The sequence below is a fragment of the Gobio gobio genome (genome assembly GCF_949357685.1).
Source record: "Gobio gobio genome assembly, chromosome: 11".
In the NCBI taxonomy this organism is placed as follows: domain Eukaryota; kingdom Metazoa; phylum Chordata; class Actinopteri; order Cypriniformes; family Gobionidae; genus Gobio; species Gobio gobio.
Genome location: NC_137104.1, coordinates 14,434,145 through 14,451,372, shown reverse-complemented (window position 1 = coordinate 14,451,372; position 17,228 = coordinate 14,434,145). Strand labels below are relative to the sequence as shown.

Below are 17,228 nucleotides of genomic sequence, written 5' to 3'. Positions count from 1 at the left end.
TGGTAACGCCTCCGATTGCTGACTATGGACTCCAAGGCCCGCCTTCTAGGACCATTCCACCAACCTGATTGGCCAATAGTACTCCGCTTATCCACAGAGCGAGCTCATTGGATAAAATCGAATACTTCAGTATCATCTAATATCCGGAATTTGGCCTGAAATGACATCGCATACCGATAAGGCAAAATTAGATATCCGTATCTAAAATGACATATTGATACTCATATCAGACTGTATAAAGGTTATCATTCGGCGTTTGTTCTTCCAACTTCATGCCTATCTATACATAAATCACAGATCATAATTTAGAAGTACTGTCCTTAAAGCCATGGTAACTCTAAAATTAATTAGTAGAACTGTTCTTGTGAAAGGCCTTTGTTCAGTTGTATTATTTATATAATATTTATGTATTGTAGCTATATGTATAAATAAATTGAATTAGTTTGAATCTTAATATTTACAGTTTGATATTACATATTAAGTAGTTTTTATATTTTATTAATAAAAATAGTTTAATTTCTATTTAGTTTTAATTTATTTTTGCTTTATTTTATTAAAATAGTTTCATTCACAACAACAACACTGTTCAATTGGTCATTGTAATGAAAATGCCAATGAAATGTAGCAACAAGCATTTATAAGATATTTACTAATTCTACACATTTCTAATCTAACAAAATACATTGAGATGACAGCCAACATAAGATAGAACATCAGTAAATAAATATCTAAATATCTTTCTACTTCAACAAGAGACAAGAATAAGAAACAGATGGCATGCCTGCTGTCAAAAGCTTGTTTTATTTAAACTGCAGCTCTGTGTGATACATGGAAGCCACATGTGGAGTGTTTAGATACCACAACACACTAAACAGCCAATTTAAGCCATTACACTAAAGTGCCTGAAGGTTACTACAGTGATAAGGCTGCATTTTGGTATTGTGCATCACAAGGTTAAGAAATTTGTTTTAGTCGAGGGAATGACATTTAGTGTCAATTAAAAAAGAACACTTATTCAACAAACACATTTGGATACAATAAATCTAGAGTAAGTCATAACCATTTTTAAAAAAAGTGATAAAATGTTCATATAAAAGTAAACACAAAAATATACATATGGTGTAGAGAGCTCAGAAAATTGAGGATGTGCATGATAAATATTTTAGCTCACAAATATTGTCAAGTCATCTAGCAAAGGAAAAAAACATCTTGGGGGCATTTTTTTCAATAAAAAAGGAAAATATCTATGGCAAAGGCAATCTGCAATATAATTCTTTTGAAGGCTCATATCCCTCCTCATAGTGTTACTGCAGAAACTGAGCTGAAGAGCTGTTGTGACAGGGAAGGATCCAACTGCGTTTTGAATTGTCTGCAGTGTTTGAACCACATTGCCCATGAATGTCAAAAAAGGAGAAAAACCCAAGTTTTGGTTATCCAAGTGTGCTCTCCACTGTGTACTTAAACAGTTATATAAATATACATCTCAATTCGAGATTATTTTTATAACTCCATAATCCAACCAAACTATGCAGTTGTTCAAATAAAATTCTGATTTCCATGACAGACGAGCAAAAAAGTCAACCCAATGACAGAAAATATACCTTGCTTTCAAAATATTTTAAAAGTCATGGGCTTTTGAAGTTGAACTTAGAATAAGAATCACATGGGTCACCACAAAGTACTGATATTAAGTGTATGGTTCATTCAAAAATTTAGGAAATTGCATCCTGTCTTGCTGGACTTGAAGAATATTCGGAGAAATCTGAATACAGCAGGTATCTCAGCAAACAGCAGTCATGCAAAAAACATTTAAATATACATAAAAATCTAACAGTCTAACAAAGCAAACTAATTTTCGTTAGTCTTTAAGGAAGCCATGCTAATTTATACATACAAATATCTAGAACATACCTGAATACCCTTGTAAGGCAAAGCATTTTGTTCTTTAATTGAAATGTCTTCATTTATGGCTTTATTGATTTGTTTACGCATAGACATTTGAATTATAACGAAGAACTTGTAAAATGTATCTGTAAACGCTCTGTAACTGTAATGCCATATTGCACTTCCAAATCAGACATGTATGCAAGTCAATGTAAAAGTCAGACCAGGATATGTTTGGCCCTTTGTGCCAGATGAGAGCAAGCTCACATGGGTTTGTAGCATGAATCTGGCTGCCACATGCGCAGATCCACCAAGATCTGGTTGAGCTTCTGCATCCACAGATTCCTCTCATCCTTAGTGTCGGCACTCAGCCAGTTCCTGCACATTACAAAGGCATGTTTTGATTTAGGGCTTGCTCTTCATCAAAGAAGATGAATTCACATTGTTAATCGGATCTTACTTTGTAACACACAGTGTGTCCTTGCACTGGCTGACCAAGGTCTCCCTGTCATCTTCCCTCTGTGGTCTCACAGTGATGAGCTCAAAGGTATTGGGCCGGGCACAGAACTCTCTGTTTGCAGGCTCCACTTTACGACTGGTACAGTTGGTAAGGTTAATGCGACCAATTGGATTCTGCAGGAGGAAGAACCTGTCTTTAACGCCATGTCAAAAAGCATCCTAAAAAAAAACAAAATCACCATAGTAGGCCTACCTTCCGTTTTTCATCATCAGGGTAAGTCCAATAAGAGATGCAATATCCTGAAAGGACACACCACCTCCTGTGCCAGGCTCCAAATCCGCTAACATCCTCAAACATAGTCTGCAAATAAAAAAAGACAACCTCACTAACAGCACAAAACCATCTCTGTACAAACAAGAATGGTCCCAACTCCAGGGCCCAGTTGTTCAAAAACTTGAATCTGGATAGGAATGATCTAGATTTGGAAATTCAGTTGTGTTATCCAAGATCAGGTAATCCATCTTACTTTTTTTTCCAAAACAAAATAGGATTGGATCTCCCTGATCTAGATACACACTTTTTCAGATGACCATATCTGGATTACTAGTGCGCCAAATGGGGTTACATTTCACAATGTAGGCTGCTGGCTATGTAAAGAACAACAGGTAGGGGAGTCAGTGTGGGGTCACTTTACTGGTTTTATTTTAAGAGACAAACATTCCCTTCCATTTTCAATTTCCTTTAAACCAGGGGTGTCCAAAGTCGGTCCCGGAGGGCCACTGTCCTGCAGAGTTTAGCTCCAACTGGCCTCAACACACCTGTCTGGAAGTTTCTAGTATGCCTACTAAGACCTTGATTAGCTGTTTCAGGTATGTTTAATTGGGGTTGGAGCTAAACTCTGCAGGACAGTGGCCCTCCAGGAGCAGGATTGGACACCCCTGCTTTAAACAATCAGACCCCTGCAGAGACTATAGACAATATACATTTTAATGCTTTTGTGTTCTCACAAAAGTTTCCCCAAGAAACTTTGCGTTCATTTGCAAAGAACAAGATTTGATCCAATCCAGGTTTTTGGGTCACTGGTCCTGGTTATCTACTGATCTAGATTATCCAGCAATGACTGGATATTTAGTGGAATGATGAGATCTATTATGTAGACTTTCAGAATAAAGACTCACCAGGAAGCCTCTTTCTTCTATCCGTGAGCCAACCTCACAATGCATTTTCAGGTAAACATGCCCCTCCAAAGGACAAAGGAAAGGTACCTGTAGCGAGATAGGACACTAAGAAATGGAGCACATGAGCATCATTTACAGCAAGAGAGAGGGAGATACATTTAGAGGCTACACATTTGCCTGAAGGAGTAAAGAAAACAGAACTAGCATACACCCAAATACAAAGACATGTGCACACAGGATTGTAAATAAGCAGCTTAAAGTGACAATTAGTATTACCAAAAAGACACAAAGCCTTGTTAGCCAAATACTTAGACACATAACAACCCGTGTTACTAAACACAGACCAAATATAGCAACCTTGTTGTGAAACATGTCACTGAGCAGCTCTCTTTCACTCCTTTCATATTTGATCTAAAAGAGAGAAATGACTACATGTGAAAGAGTCTGGCGTATACAAAAGGCAGCTCTGTGCAAGAAAAACAAGAGTAGCGTTATGGTTAACTGTATTAGGCTGGTGTGAACACTAGTGCTGTGTTAAAACCTCTCCCTCCATGACGCCAGCATGCATAACATCCATTTTGCCAGGTGACGGTGTTAGTATCGTTTCATATTGATGATATTGAAAAGGACGCGAAGGGAAGAAAGTACCTTCTCCAACGGGAATTTGTTTTTCCCAATGGAGGCTAGAGATAGCTTGTGTGACCCAACGAGCACAAAGCTACTGGTGCGCACAGCATTTGGACCACCGGGGCTAGCCATAACTGAAAATAGATACACAAAATAAATGTAATAATAGCTTAAAGTTAGTTAAATTGAACAACCTTTAAATGCTAATTATTACTCACCAGGTGTTTGGAGGTTGCTCTTCTATAATAAATAAATGGAGAGGGCAAAACATTGTTTAAAACAAAAAAGTTATGGCACTGCAATATTACATGTTGAACAAATGACAAATCATGCAAGTGGTGAAATGATTGTTTACAGATGAGGAACTGCAGGCTTCTACAAACCGTTATAGACACTTCAGTTTCAGTGTTTATTTATATGTTTTTTATTTGGCAAAGGCAGAAGACTTTTATAATGAAAACAGATTTGGTGCAGTCTAGGTTTCAGAGATTGAATCCCTTAAAACCTCAAATCAAGATGAAAGACTGGAATTCTTTCCCAGAGGAAGAATGAATTTGGCCTTGAAAACAGATTTTTGATCGTTTTGCAACAGCTGATTATTGACCAAAGCATTTAAGACGTGGTTCTAAATTTTCTTTTGAGCGTCATTTACTCCTCTAAACATAGAGATAGTTTCTTTGTATAATCAAAGTGTAACTGTAGTGGTATATGGAATAATGATTTGGAGACTATGAAGTTAATACTCATGGCATTTCATTTACGCTAATACTACCATTTCAAAGTTTAGGGTTGGTATGATTTTAAAATGTTTTTGAAAAAAGTCTCTTATGCTGACAAAGACAGCATTTATTTGATTAAAAACACAGTAAAACAGCAAGTAAAATATTAAAATTTAAAATAACTTCTATTTGAATATATACAAAAATGTAATTTAAGTAATGGTAAAGCTGAATTTTCATTCAGCCATTACACAGAGTTTTTATTTTTTAGATACACCAGTTTTACTAGATACACCAACCCACTTTTGACCAGTAGTATGTGTTGAGCTTTAAGTAAATACTTACAGAGATAGCGAGGAACCTCTTTGGTGTGATAGCCTGGGGAGATAAGTTTATTTCAGTGTAAAATATAGTGAACAATATTTATAAGGGCTTATTATACACAAACATGGTTATAAAGAACTATGGAAACTGAGACAAAAGGCCTTGTTTTAGTTAACGAATGAAAAGAAAAAAAAAAACCTTCACCGTGCACTGCGTTTAGACTGACTACACAAGACATTAAAACGCTTGTTTAAGATCTAAATCCACTGCCTGAACACCAGCAAGTGATGATTTTGAAACAGCATACCGACAAGCATGCTTCCATGTCATGGATATGCCTCAGGAGAATCTGGACACGCTGACTGCTGCTCTTTAGAGTAGCGTTCATTAAAACTTAGTAAGCCGTTAAAGTTTAAAACACTACACTTCCATGTATACTGAGTCACTGAAATACAATACAGCTAAGAGTCTACCTTTGACTTGCTGGGCTTTTTCCTCTTGTCCGAGTTCAGCTCCCGTTTCTGAACCTAAGAGAACAACAAACATTTACTAAATCTTTCTGATGAAGGTTTAATTTGTCTTCAAACAAGCATTTCACTTGAAAGTACATGAAAAAGCTGTACTTACAAAACAGTAGACCTCAATATCAATCTCAAAGTCATTAGAGACATCAGACCTGCACATTGAAGAAAGTAATATGAAAAACATTACCCTGAGGTGATGGGGATATCAAGAGTGGTTTGATAAGAAATGACACTTACAAAGTGAATTTGGTGGTGAAGGTCAAAGCATCACCACTTAGACCGGTGCGTGTGCTTGCTAGAGGAGTCGCCACTGTGTTCTCGGCTCCAGCACGGATCATCACAAAGAAGTAATGGTTTCCACAATCTTGCATCAAAATGATGACATGAGTGAGTGTCTGATTAGGCAGAAGATGTTAAACAAAAACAAAAAAGCTATTTATAAATACAGAAACTTTCCTACCAGGCTTGTTGGCAGAAGAGCAGATAAAGTCAGCCTTCAGAGGGAGCCGCAGTTCCAGCAGAGAGATAGACCCTTTAGAAGCTGGTACACCCATATCCACCTGGGCACTGTTTGTGCTTTTCTTCTGGGCCGCTGGACCCTCTGCTTTTAGTCGGTCCAGCTCAGCCTTGAGGGCGGCCCTCCTTTCAGCTGAGGTCAAACAAAACAAGAGATTACTCCAAGTGGAAAAAATTATTCTGATATACACCCCTGTAATGCAAAAAGGAAAGCATCACTTACTGGCAATAACCAGCAATCTTTCAGCCTCAGCCTCCACCTGAGATCCTTTCCCATGTTCTTCATCTGTGCAGCAGTTGAGAGCCTGACTAGCCTGATGGATTATAGTCTGCTGCAGGTTCATCTCATTGGTCAGCATCTGAGAACACAACATGGCATCATAAATTCCTCTCAGATCAAAGTCAAACGAGCAGGTTCCAGCACATATTATCTTCCATATATACCAATTCTCTTTTTTCCTGCATTTTTCTTATCTGCAATAGCTTGTTTTCTAATCTAGTTTTCTAGTTGTATACTACAAATATTGCTGGCTCTGTGTTGAATTGCTTATGTTCCTCTATTTGCTTTCGATAAGCATCTGCTAAAATGCAGTAACGTAAAAATATGGCATGGTCATGTTCTTGTTTTTAAATTGATGGGGGCAACAAAAAAAAAAAAACCTTTACTGAACCGACCTTCATTTTCTGCTTGATGTTGAGGTGACTGGTGCTTCCATTCATCTCCATCCTCTGAGAAACATCCTCTTTCCTCACGATAACCTGTTTAACATGAGGTCTCTCAGACTCGGTCTTGACCCTTGTGGATCTGTAGGCATCGATGCTGAAATCAAACAACCACTCATTAAACAGTTGGTTATACAAAAAAAATATACTGAACAAATCAGTTTGAATGTTGCTTGAAGAGAGACGAGCAGATGCACACCTGTAGAGAAGGTTCTGGTTTTGCTGCTCATCTATGACATCAATGCTGTCAGATGATCCAGCTCGTAACATGCGTGCCTTTTGGAACTTACTGGGCCTGGATACATTCTCAGGGGTGGAACTCTTTTCGATGAATGAGCTGGCAGGAGTCGATGTCTTGACCAAAAATATAAGTTAAATTGAGAAATGTAACTAGTTATCAGATGATTTGGTGTACTCACCGTTTAACTTATAACTTAACATCCTCATGGCTCACCATATGCTTTCGTTCTGGGCTTTTGACCACAGCTGCTACGGTCTCTGCAAGCGGAGCAAGGAGAGACATGGAGGAGATATTGAGAGCATCTTCATCTGCATCCTCTTCATCACTTTGGTCATCGCTTTCCTCCAGGACTCCATCAAACAGATCATTTATCACCTCAGAGTTAATTGAACCATCCACGTTCATCTCAATCTCATGCACTTCCTCTTCTTCTGCAAAGATGACAAGAACGTCCATTATCAAAAACATGTAATGAGGGTTAGCAATATACAATTTTCACAATATATTTATTCACCATAATTTCAGGGGTAGTAGAATTAATAATGCTTTTGTGAAAATCAAAACGATAATCCTTGTGTTAATTTAAATGTGAAAATATAATAGTGCACTTCATATTTAGTGCATTAACTACTTGCATTAAACATCTACTTGGCAATAGTTGTTTGGTTGAAATAGTTCAGACTGACGCATACATATGGAGATATTCAGTATTTTGAAGATATGCAATATACATATCATATTATCACCCAGTTAACATACATATGTTAGTAACAACTGGATATAGAAATAATAATATTGTAATAAAGCAAAAAAATAATAATAATAATAAAATAATGATTTAATTAGTCTGGTCTTTTGACAGTAAAGAGTGATGAAAACAAAAGTTTAAACTGTTAAAGCCAATGATAAATGTCTCAATATGAAGAACACACAGCATAATATATCTGTCTTAGACATACCTTTCACTTCCTCTTGCTCTTTCACTGTGGGCATCTCTACAATGAATTCAACTTTCTTTACAGGGCTTGGAAGAGCACACTTCATGTCTGAAAGAGGACAGAATGTTTAACTACTCATTCCATACACACGAGGGCCACTCTAGTGTTACAGCAAAACTCTAGTGTTACCCCTGTGGCTTTGGACACAGGGGTGTCCAAAGCCAAATGCAGCCCAGGGCCCGCCACGCATAATTTACAAATCGTGACAGTACTAGATTTTAGGCCAGGGAAACATTAATGTGCCAAAAGCGGAACCAAGACAGTGCCTCTTGTGCTCAGCGCAACTCGCGGGCTGAACAAATGTGTTTACTTGCTGAGTGTCTCGACCACACGACTACTAAACAGCCAATGGTCTCTGGTACAAGCTGCAAATCTGTGTGATTTAATTTAGTTTAAAGCCAGAAGAAACAGCACTGACTTAACACTAACGTGCAAATCAGGATAAACATTGAGACGATCCAGTTAGAATACCTTTAACCTCCAATTCACCATCATGGACTTACTGTGGTAAAACTAACTGTAACCATTGGTATTTTGTCAGAAATGTAGGTTAATATCTAATTTTATTTAATTTTTTAATGTAGAAATATATTAAATGATTAATAAAGGCCAAATTACAGACTATTTTGTCATAAACTTGCAGTTGTGTATTTGTATTTATAGACTAAATACCATAAACCCATTCTAGATATGGAAATAAGATTTTTTTTATTACTTTTTACCATGTAGTGAGGTGCCATGTGTGCACTGTAAAAAATGCTCTCATTTAGTATTTTTGTCTTGTTTCTAGTCTAAATATCTACAAATTCTTAATCAAGACTCATTTACTAGATAAGTAAATAATAAATTAATCTTGTTTCTTTTTTAAATCTTGACAAGATGCATTTTTTGCAGTGTGGTTTTACCTGTGGTGATTTGAGTACTCGTTAATTTAAATAAGAATAGAGTTCAAACTCAGTAATATTTCAATTTCACCATATAAAACCGAGGTTATTGAGAGTGTTACAGATATTGTATTAAATTTGCATCTGTGTCCTTTCTCTAGCTACTCTACTGTCAGCTCAAGCTTTTGCAAAAATATGTCATGTTTCTGAGAAACAAAACATGTAATTAATATAAACAGAAAAGGAACCGGCCCCCAGGTGTGTCCACAACATCAAATCTGGCCCCAAGTTTGGACACCCCTGCTTTAGAAGAACACAGCATTAAATTATAATATTGTTTAAATAAATTATAAAATACCTTTTCCACTAGATTTAGAAGGGCTGTTGAGTACTTCAGGCACTGGTGAAGAAGGCTCATCATCACGCAGTGGCACAGAAGTTTGACTCTCTACAGACAGTCCAATTTCCTGAGGATAAGAAATGGTAACATTATTGGCCTCCCATCCATTGCTTAAAATAAAGTAACTTTACTGGGTTTATAAAATACAGGAGGTTAATAGTTCAAATTAAAGAGATCATTCATATCTCTGCTAAAAGCCTGATGTATTCAATATCAGAGTTTATTTATTTGGTTTTATGCCATGTCAGCTATATGCCTATTTTCATAGAACAGGGTTAATAATAAAAAAAAAATAAAAAAAAAATAAACATTAAATACAGAGAGGACAAGGAAATTGTGATTAGTAAAAACATATTAACAACATGTTTTTACAAATCACAATTTCCTTGTCTTCTCCATTTAAGATTTCACCATTTCATATTGTAAAAAAAAAAAAAAAAAAAAAAAAAAAATTTATATATATATCAGTTTTAGCAATATGTATTATACAACAATATGGACTATTCTCAATTTGTGTAATGCAGTCCTATCTTCAAACAGCAGCAGCAAACAGGATAGCAAACCTCATTTTTACGGTCATTCTTGACCTCACTGAGATCCTCTTTACTTCTCAACATGTTGCCTTTTTGAAACCGATTACGAATTTGTGCCAGTTCTGCCTCTCGTTCCTATTAATACAAAATAAATAAATAAATAAATATATATAGTACTAATGTTTCATATGCAATTCAACAAACATGCATTTAAAATAGTTACATACCATTTTCTGCTTCTGAGCGAGGACAGCTGTGGTGGAGGTGGCCTGGGCGCCCCCCATCCTCTCCTGGAGCAGCCTGGACTTAGAGGTGGAAGTGGGAGTAGCCATCGGTGTGTGGCCTTGACTTCCTAATGTAGAGGGAGAGTTCTGGTTACGCTCCTGGCACCTTTCTCCAAAACGCTCCAAAAATGACTTGACGCCTCCTAAAGGTCAACATAAGCAAATGTAAGTTCACAGTCGTGCACTTCAGTGTAAACAACAACAACAGAGAGCAGAAGATAACCTCCACTGACCAGAAGCTCCAGCTGGGCCTCTGTGCTGTAAGGGTGTTGTGTCCTTGGTAAACCTCTCACGACCCTGAGGTACCACAGCAGCATCCGCAGTAGAAGAGGGTTTGGGTGTCAAAATTGGTTTTGCAGGGCTTGAATTAAGTGTTGATCCAGAATTCAACTTAGATGGGCCCTGGTTCTTCAGGGGGCTCTGAGAGATGTAACCTCTATGGGGACTGGAGGGAGATGCTGTCAAAGATTTAAGTGGACTGGAGGGCTGTGCGGAGGAGTAATTCTTCAGTGGGCTGGAAACAGGAGGGGGAACTGCTTGAGTCAGTCTGGGCTGAGGCAACTCTGTCTTCTGAGGACTAGGGGGAACCAATCTGGCTGCCTTGACTGGAGAATAAACTGTTGGCTATAAGAACAAAAATCTCCCATAAGCATTATACCTTTTTGGTGTAAAACACCATAATACACTGAAATGCTATGGCATAAGATTCTTTTTACCCACCCTCACCATCAAAAGACATTCAGACAATTGTCAACCCAAATAAAACCTCACATAATAAAAAGTACAGGGTGGAATCTGTAGTTGCCGTGACCCACCTGCTGGACGCTGTCAACAGACTTGTGTGGAGCTGGCCGGGCAGACTGAAGTCGCTCACTGTTACTGGTCACTTTACTGACTGGTGGGCGCACACAAGCCGTGCTGGGCTGTGCTTGTGCATTGTCCCGGCGAATGGGCGGGTGTCCAAGGTCATCTTCCCAGGAGCCGATTGTGGCAGCAAGGTTTGCAAGCCTACCCTTTCTTCCAACGGGGGGCTCAGAGTTTGTTGGAGTAGCAGGAGGGAGATCCACCTTCTGAGACTTCAGAGGAGATATGACTACGCTCTCTGCGACTGTTTCTGAGGTCCCTGAAAGCACAATTTTATGGTTTAATAAATAGTTACATCCTTATTTATTTATCTTGAGTCATTATTATACAATACGATCACATATCATTTAGATTTTTACTTAAAAATCTTGCAGAAAAATAATAACTTCTTGATTCTGTAATCATATGATGTTTAAAAAAAAAAATATATATATATTTAAAGCATAAAACACAAATGTAAACACTTTAAACAAAACTTTAGAAGATCCAACCTCTGGATTTGCAGAAACGTGTAAACTTTTTAAAGACTGCTTCAAATTATATAAATATGTATTTTCTGAAAGGCGACAGTACATTAAAAAAATATATATATATAGCATTTGTCTCTCTATTATTAAACAAAACTTTAACTATCGACCAGGGGCCCGTTCTTCGTACATTGCTTATTACATCGGAGATGATTTGACAGATCCCAGATCTTTTAATCGTGATAACTGATCTCTGGCTAATTTGGTTCTTCAAACGAATTTGCGGATTGGATTAAAATATCTGGATTAAAATGATCTAAGATTACTGAGCGTTCTTTTTTTCCCTGAAGAGGGCAGATGCATCGATACTCGAAACCACGATCAGCAATGCAGCGATTGGCTGGTGTCAAGACAGCAACAGCAGTAATGACATCATACAATTAAAAAGCCACCTGGCAAAAAACGTGACAAATTACACAAAAAAACCCCCACGAAATTCTGAACCGTTATAAGGAAACAGCCAAACGACCAAACCAACATAAAAGTTATAATAGATAAGTGATAAATGTTTTTTTTTTTTTTTTTTTAAACATGATTACCAATTATTTATATTCACGATTTTATACAGTATTTGTACACCCTATAACTTTTTATTTTAATGTTGTAATTTAATTTTTAATTCAATTTGAAGCAGATTTGTAACATGACAGTATTCAAGTTTCTTATGGGTCAAGATCAAATTATCCTCTCTTGCGCTGCATCAAGCCACTCCCATAATATCCGTGATCACTTAATGCACGGCTCAGAGTAACTGTACAACATGTGTGTAAACCAATAAAAATAAAATTATATAAAGTAATTATTCCATCACAAATAAATCGCTCAATCAAGTGGCTGTATCTATAGTATTATACATTCTCATATACATATACAATATAACATTTTTATATTATTATTTAAAATTATTATTATTGCCCCTGGTTCAGTAATGCACTCTTGTAATAAAGTAGCAGTGGCTGGGACAGATTTTAAGTATCACCTCAAGATGCAATCTAATCCTGTTTACATGAAATAAACCTGCTCCAGAGCAGGTTTAAGCTTACGGACCTGTTACTATGACAGCAAGTCCAGGATGAGCTTCGAAGAACCAAACAATCCAAGTTCATGCCAAATCGTCAACAATCAAATCCAGCTAACTGAGTTAGCGAGGTACGAAGAACGGGCCCGAGAACTAAAAAAATTAATGGCAAACATCACACTTGACGAACGCTGTGCTAAGTGAGCTGGTCGATAGGAATTATTGCAGCGTAGCACAGCGCTCGTGGCTCGACTTGTCGAGACTGTTTTCCAAGATGGCTCCTGTCTGTGTATGCGTAATGTTCTGTCTTTATAAAGTATCTTCTTAATAAACTGTTTGTACACTTACAAAGTTCTCAATGCTTCGGTTTGCATGTAGGGACCCTCATTATGCTACCGTGTTAGTGTGAGACTATTTTGAGCCTTGTTAGTGGTATTAACTAGCGATTTAATATTACTTACTCTATGCCCCATAGACTAGCATTAGAAGCTAATCTGTCTTTAGAGATAAAACTCTTTACATTCGTGAAAACGCATCCCAGAGAACGATCTACTCGGTAACCATGTGTTAATTACCCCTAGGTTCATTTTTCACCGGAGTTGTCCTTTAAGACTAAATACAGAACAACAAAAATCACCCTGAACTGGGCTATCGCTTTTACCTCAATATAATGAATAGTGTATAAATCTGTAACTAGGTTATATGCATTCGGGTAGTCAGAGAGAGCTGCCTACCCGCCGAGTCCCAGTACTGCCTCTGTTCAGCCAGTCTCTGTAGGCGAGATCTCATGTTGGTTGCGACTGGGGTTGGCGTATCTTTCTGGGTCTCTCTGGCTCCATCAAGACCAGTGTGCTTCATTGCAGCACCTGTGCTTTTTACTGGAGACTGTGGAGGGCACACCACCATCTTTTCAGTGTATGGAGGAGGTTGAGTGGGCAGCACCTCTGGTTCTGGTGTACAACGAGCAGACCTATGCTCCACGGGCACAGGACGAACACTGCTCGGTGCCACGGGAGGCTTCTTGTCTGTCATTGGCTCAGAGGCTGTCGATTGCTTATTTTCTTCTCCAGTAAGGAGTGTATTTTCATCTGAACAACGGCGCTTTGAGGGGGACGGCTTGGAGGATGGAAGTGCTGTCCGAAAAACAAATTTTTAGGATACAGAATGTAAGTAATGAAACATCTGATATGCATCTGTGAATACAGGCATGCAACAAAATAAAAGTCTAACATTAAAAATTAACCTTTTTCAATGGTCAGCTCACTTATGACACTGTTTGTATCTGTGAGAGGCTCCCTTGTCCTTTTTGCCATTGGACGGTTGGCCGCCGTTGGTCTTTCCGCCATCTTCTTTTGCAAATTCTCTCTACGAGCACGTGTGCGCTCTAACAGTTTCTGAGTGAGCAAAATGACAAATTAGCATTCAAATGAAATGTATTCACAATATTACTATAACCCATTTGACGGTGCTTACAAAATATATAAACAGAGACAGACCTCTTAAAACACATAATGAAAGGCAAAGAGTATGCATAAACTAATGTCAAAATGTCAGAGTTCTACATTATACGCAAGACAAAGGCAAAACAGCATTTGAGAATTAAAAGTTTCAGATCCTTTTTTCATGCACAGCCCCATTTATCTGCGCTGCTCATCTTCTAAGTGTGAACAAACCAGCAGCTCCTTCTAGCAGAGCATCTCACACACATGAATCATGATTAACAGCCCAGTTACTGAGCAAGACCAAACACATTCCTGGAGCATGGCTATTGGTTGGCCGTCTCCCAGGGAATGAGTGGAAATTTCAGTTAGTGAGGATTTCATGTCCATGGAATTTTGTCATGTGACCCAGCAGATGAATCCTATTGGCCAGAGTCAAACCAAGCTTCCTGTATTCAACAAGCCACAAGTTATGGACACAGCCCTGCCCCGGACTAGCCCCTGACAGCTATTTTTCCCTCATTTAAATATATTCGAATGCATGATATTTAAGTGCAGAAAGATATTAAATGCAAATATCATAAAGACTGAAAGCACAGTCCTTAATCAGAGCATACTCAGCATTATGATACGAAAATGCTTTAAAAAAAAAAAAAAGGCATTAAAATTACAGTCAGTTAACATCGGCTCTGTGGACACAGAAGAAACTATACTCCAACAAATTAGACTAAACAACAAGACGTACTGGATGTTAAATGATTTAAACTCATATTACATAAGTAAGATCTAGGGGCAAGAATGACTGGCCGCGAAAACACAAAAAAAAAAAAAAAAAGAAAGAACAAAAGATCATATCAATGCACTGGATTATGACCAAGTAGAAAAGCATTAACTTAGCTGTACACAAACGTTACAACGTAAGCAAAACAAGAAGTTATCGGCCAAGAAGTAAATAAATTAAAGTAACAACAGAAGACTTTTTTGCTAAATAAAGGTAAATGCAGTTGATGCGGACTACGTTAGTGCCATTTTAAATCAATACCCTCCCTATTCACATGACGATCAAATAAGCTGTCACAAAAGACACTCACCTCTGTGAATGGGTCCATCCTGATATATGCTACAATAAACTTAAATTAAAGCACAATCTTTTGTGTTTTTCTTCTTTATTTGTCTGTGAGGGAGTAAAAGTCTCTCCGCTCTCTCTCACACGCCACGCGCTCCTCAGCTGTTTGAAAATTTTGAATTTAGCGCTTGCTCACTTCGCTGTTGCCAGAGCCATCTCAACGGTCGCGGACACGTCACTGACCGCGAGCTAAACCAATGAAAGTCCAGGACGTTACCGAGGCCACGCCCACCTAAAATAACGCCTAGCGACGTGAGATTAATATAAACACAGAAGTATTAAATTACTTGACTAGTTAGTTTCCTTTCTTTTGTGGCGCTGTTTAGTGGCTATTTTAATTAAACATAACCCTATATTATATTGGTAACACTCAACAATAAGGTCTCATTTGTTAACTTTAGTTAATGTATTAACTAACATGAACTGTTACAGTAATTTATTAATCTTTGTTAATGTTAGTTAATAAAAATTCAGCTGTTCATTGACGTTACTTCACAGTGCATTAACAAATGTTAACAAATCAAACATTTGATTTGAATAATGTTTTAGTAAATGCTGAAATAAACATGAACCAGAATAAATAAATGCTGTAGAAGTATTAAGGTTAATAGGGTTGTAAACATTAATGCATTAGTTAACATGAACTAACCATAAATAACACTGCTGTTCAGCATTAGTAAATATTTGTTAACGTTAGTTAATAAAAATACAGCTGTTCATGGTTTGTTCATGTTAGTTCACAGTGCATTAGCTAATGTTAACAAGATTTTAATTAAGTATTAGTAAATGTTGAAATTAACATTAACAATGATACATAAATGCTTTAAAAGTGCAGTTTGTTATTAGTTCATGTTAACTAATGAACCTTATTGTAAAATGCTACAATTATATTTAAGCTGCATGAAATTTAGCACATTTTGGCATACTGCACACACTATATCACGTTCAACAATGAAGTAAAAAAGTGTATTCATTTTATTCTTCATATAGATAAATGAAGACATTCAAAATGTTGGCTTAAATCCCATTAACCTATTAAATACATCTCCAATTTTATAAACATATAGCAAATTTGATAGTGTTCTAGGATTTCTTGTATGTGCAATGCCCATTTATTTATTTAAAAAAATTGTGTTTTAAAATATATATAACCCTTATCTTTTATTTTCCAGTGAAAAATAGTTTTTAGTAAAAGCTACAAAAAGTAGGCAAATCCACAGAGCTCAGTACGCTCAGTTCAGTCTTGCATATTAATACATTTATTAACAAAAAATGACTTGTGCAAGGTAGATCTTATATCTAAAGAGCCTAGATTTAAATTCTATGGTCCATCTAATTTTACTCTCTAAATATCCATAAAAATGAACAATAGTACAAAACGAGTTGGCAGATGACCAACGGTTAAATGCAATTCTAGCTTGTCTACTCCTTAACCTCAACTATGATGGTTAGACTTCCCAATCCCAGCACACGAGCCGATCCAGCAGATGGCACTGCAGATAAAGACAAACCAGCCCAGACTTGTGCAATCTGGAAAATGTGACTCCCATTTTCGTACTAGTATTTAAAGGGATAGTTCACCCAAAAATGAAAATTCAGTCATCAATTACTCAAGTTATTCCAAACCAATACATTTTCACGCATACTATGGAAGTCAATGAGGCCCATCAACTGTTTGTTTACAATTATTCTTCAAAATATCCTCTTTTGTGTTCAGCAGAAGAAAGCAATTCATGTTTGGAACAACTTGAGGGTGATTAAATTATGACAATTTACATTTTTCACAACTATCCCTTTAAGAGGCATATGCTTTAGTGCTGCAGTTTCCTACATAATTAGATTATGCATTAGAAATCGACTTAAATGATAAACAATTAGTCGCATATCTGACTCTTCATATTAGAGACTGCAGTGGATTATGTCAGCAGGTGTAGAGATGGAAGTAAATAGGTCATTTCC

At 37.2% G+C, this 17,228-nt stretch overlaps 1 protein-coding gene across 2 annotated transcripts; it reads right to left on the bottom strand.

The window, feature by feature from the left end:
• Nucleotides 1-764: 764 nt before the first annotated feature.
• anln (anillin, actin binding protein) lies at nt 765-15,395 on the bottom strand. 2 transcript variants are annotated; one of them, XM_079828495.1, is made up of 25 exons: nt 15,235-15,305; nt 13,948-14,098; nt 13,439-13,837; nt 11,111-11,418; nt 10,529-10,919; nt 10,239-10,438; nt 10,042-10,146; nt 9,437-9,545; nt 8,156-8,242; nt 7,410-7,627; nt 7,155-7,309; nt 6,908-7,052; nt 6,456-6,591; nt 6,177-6,365; nt 5,954-6,080; nt 5,820-5,868; nt 5,666-5,719; nt 5,214-5,246; nt 4,368-4,389; nt 4,171-4,283; nt 3,880-3,933; nt 3,523-3,609; nt 2,597-2,704; nt 2,345-2,517; nt 765-2,262 (listed from the first exon to the last, which is right to left on the bottom strand). In XM_079828495.1, the coding sequence occupies exons 1-25, from the start codon at nt 15,250-15,252 to the stop codon at nt 2,148-2,150; spliced, it is 3,546 nt and encodes a 1,181-aa protein (XP_079684621.1). In that variant the 5' UTR covers nt 15,253-15,305; the 3' UTR covers nt 765-2,147. The 2 variants fall into 2 exon arrangements, with proteins under 2 accessions (XP_079684621.1, XP_079684622.1); XM_079828496.1 differs by lacking the exon at nt 3,880-3,933 and having other exon boundaries at nt 15,235-15,395.
• Between the last annotated feature and the right edge of the window lie 1,833 nt (nt 15,396-17,228).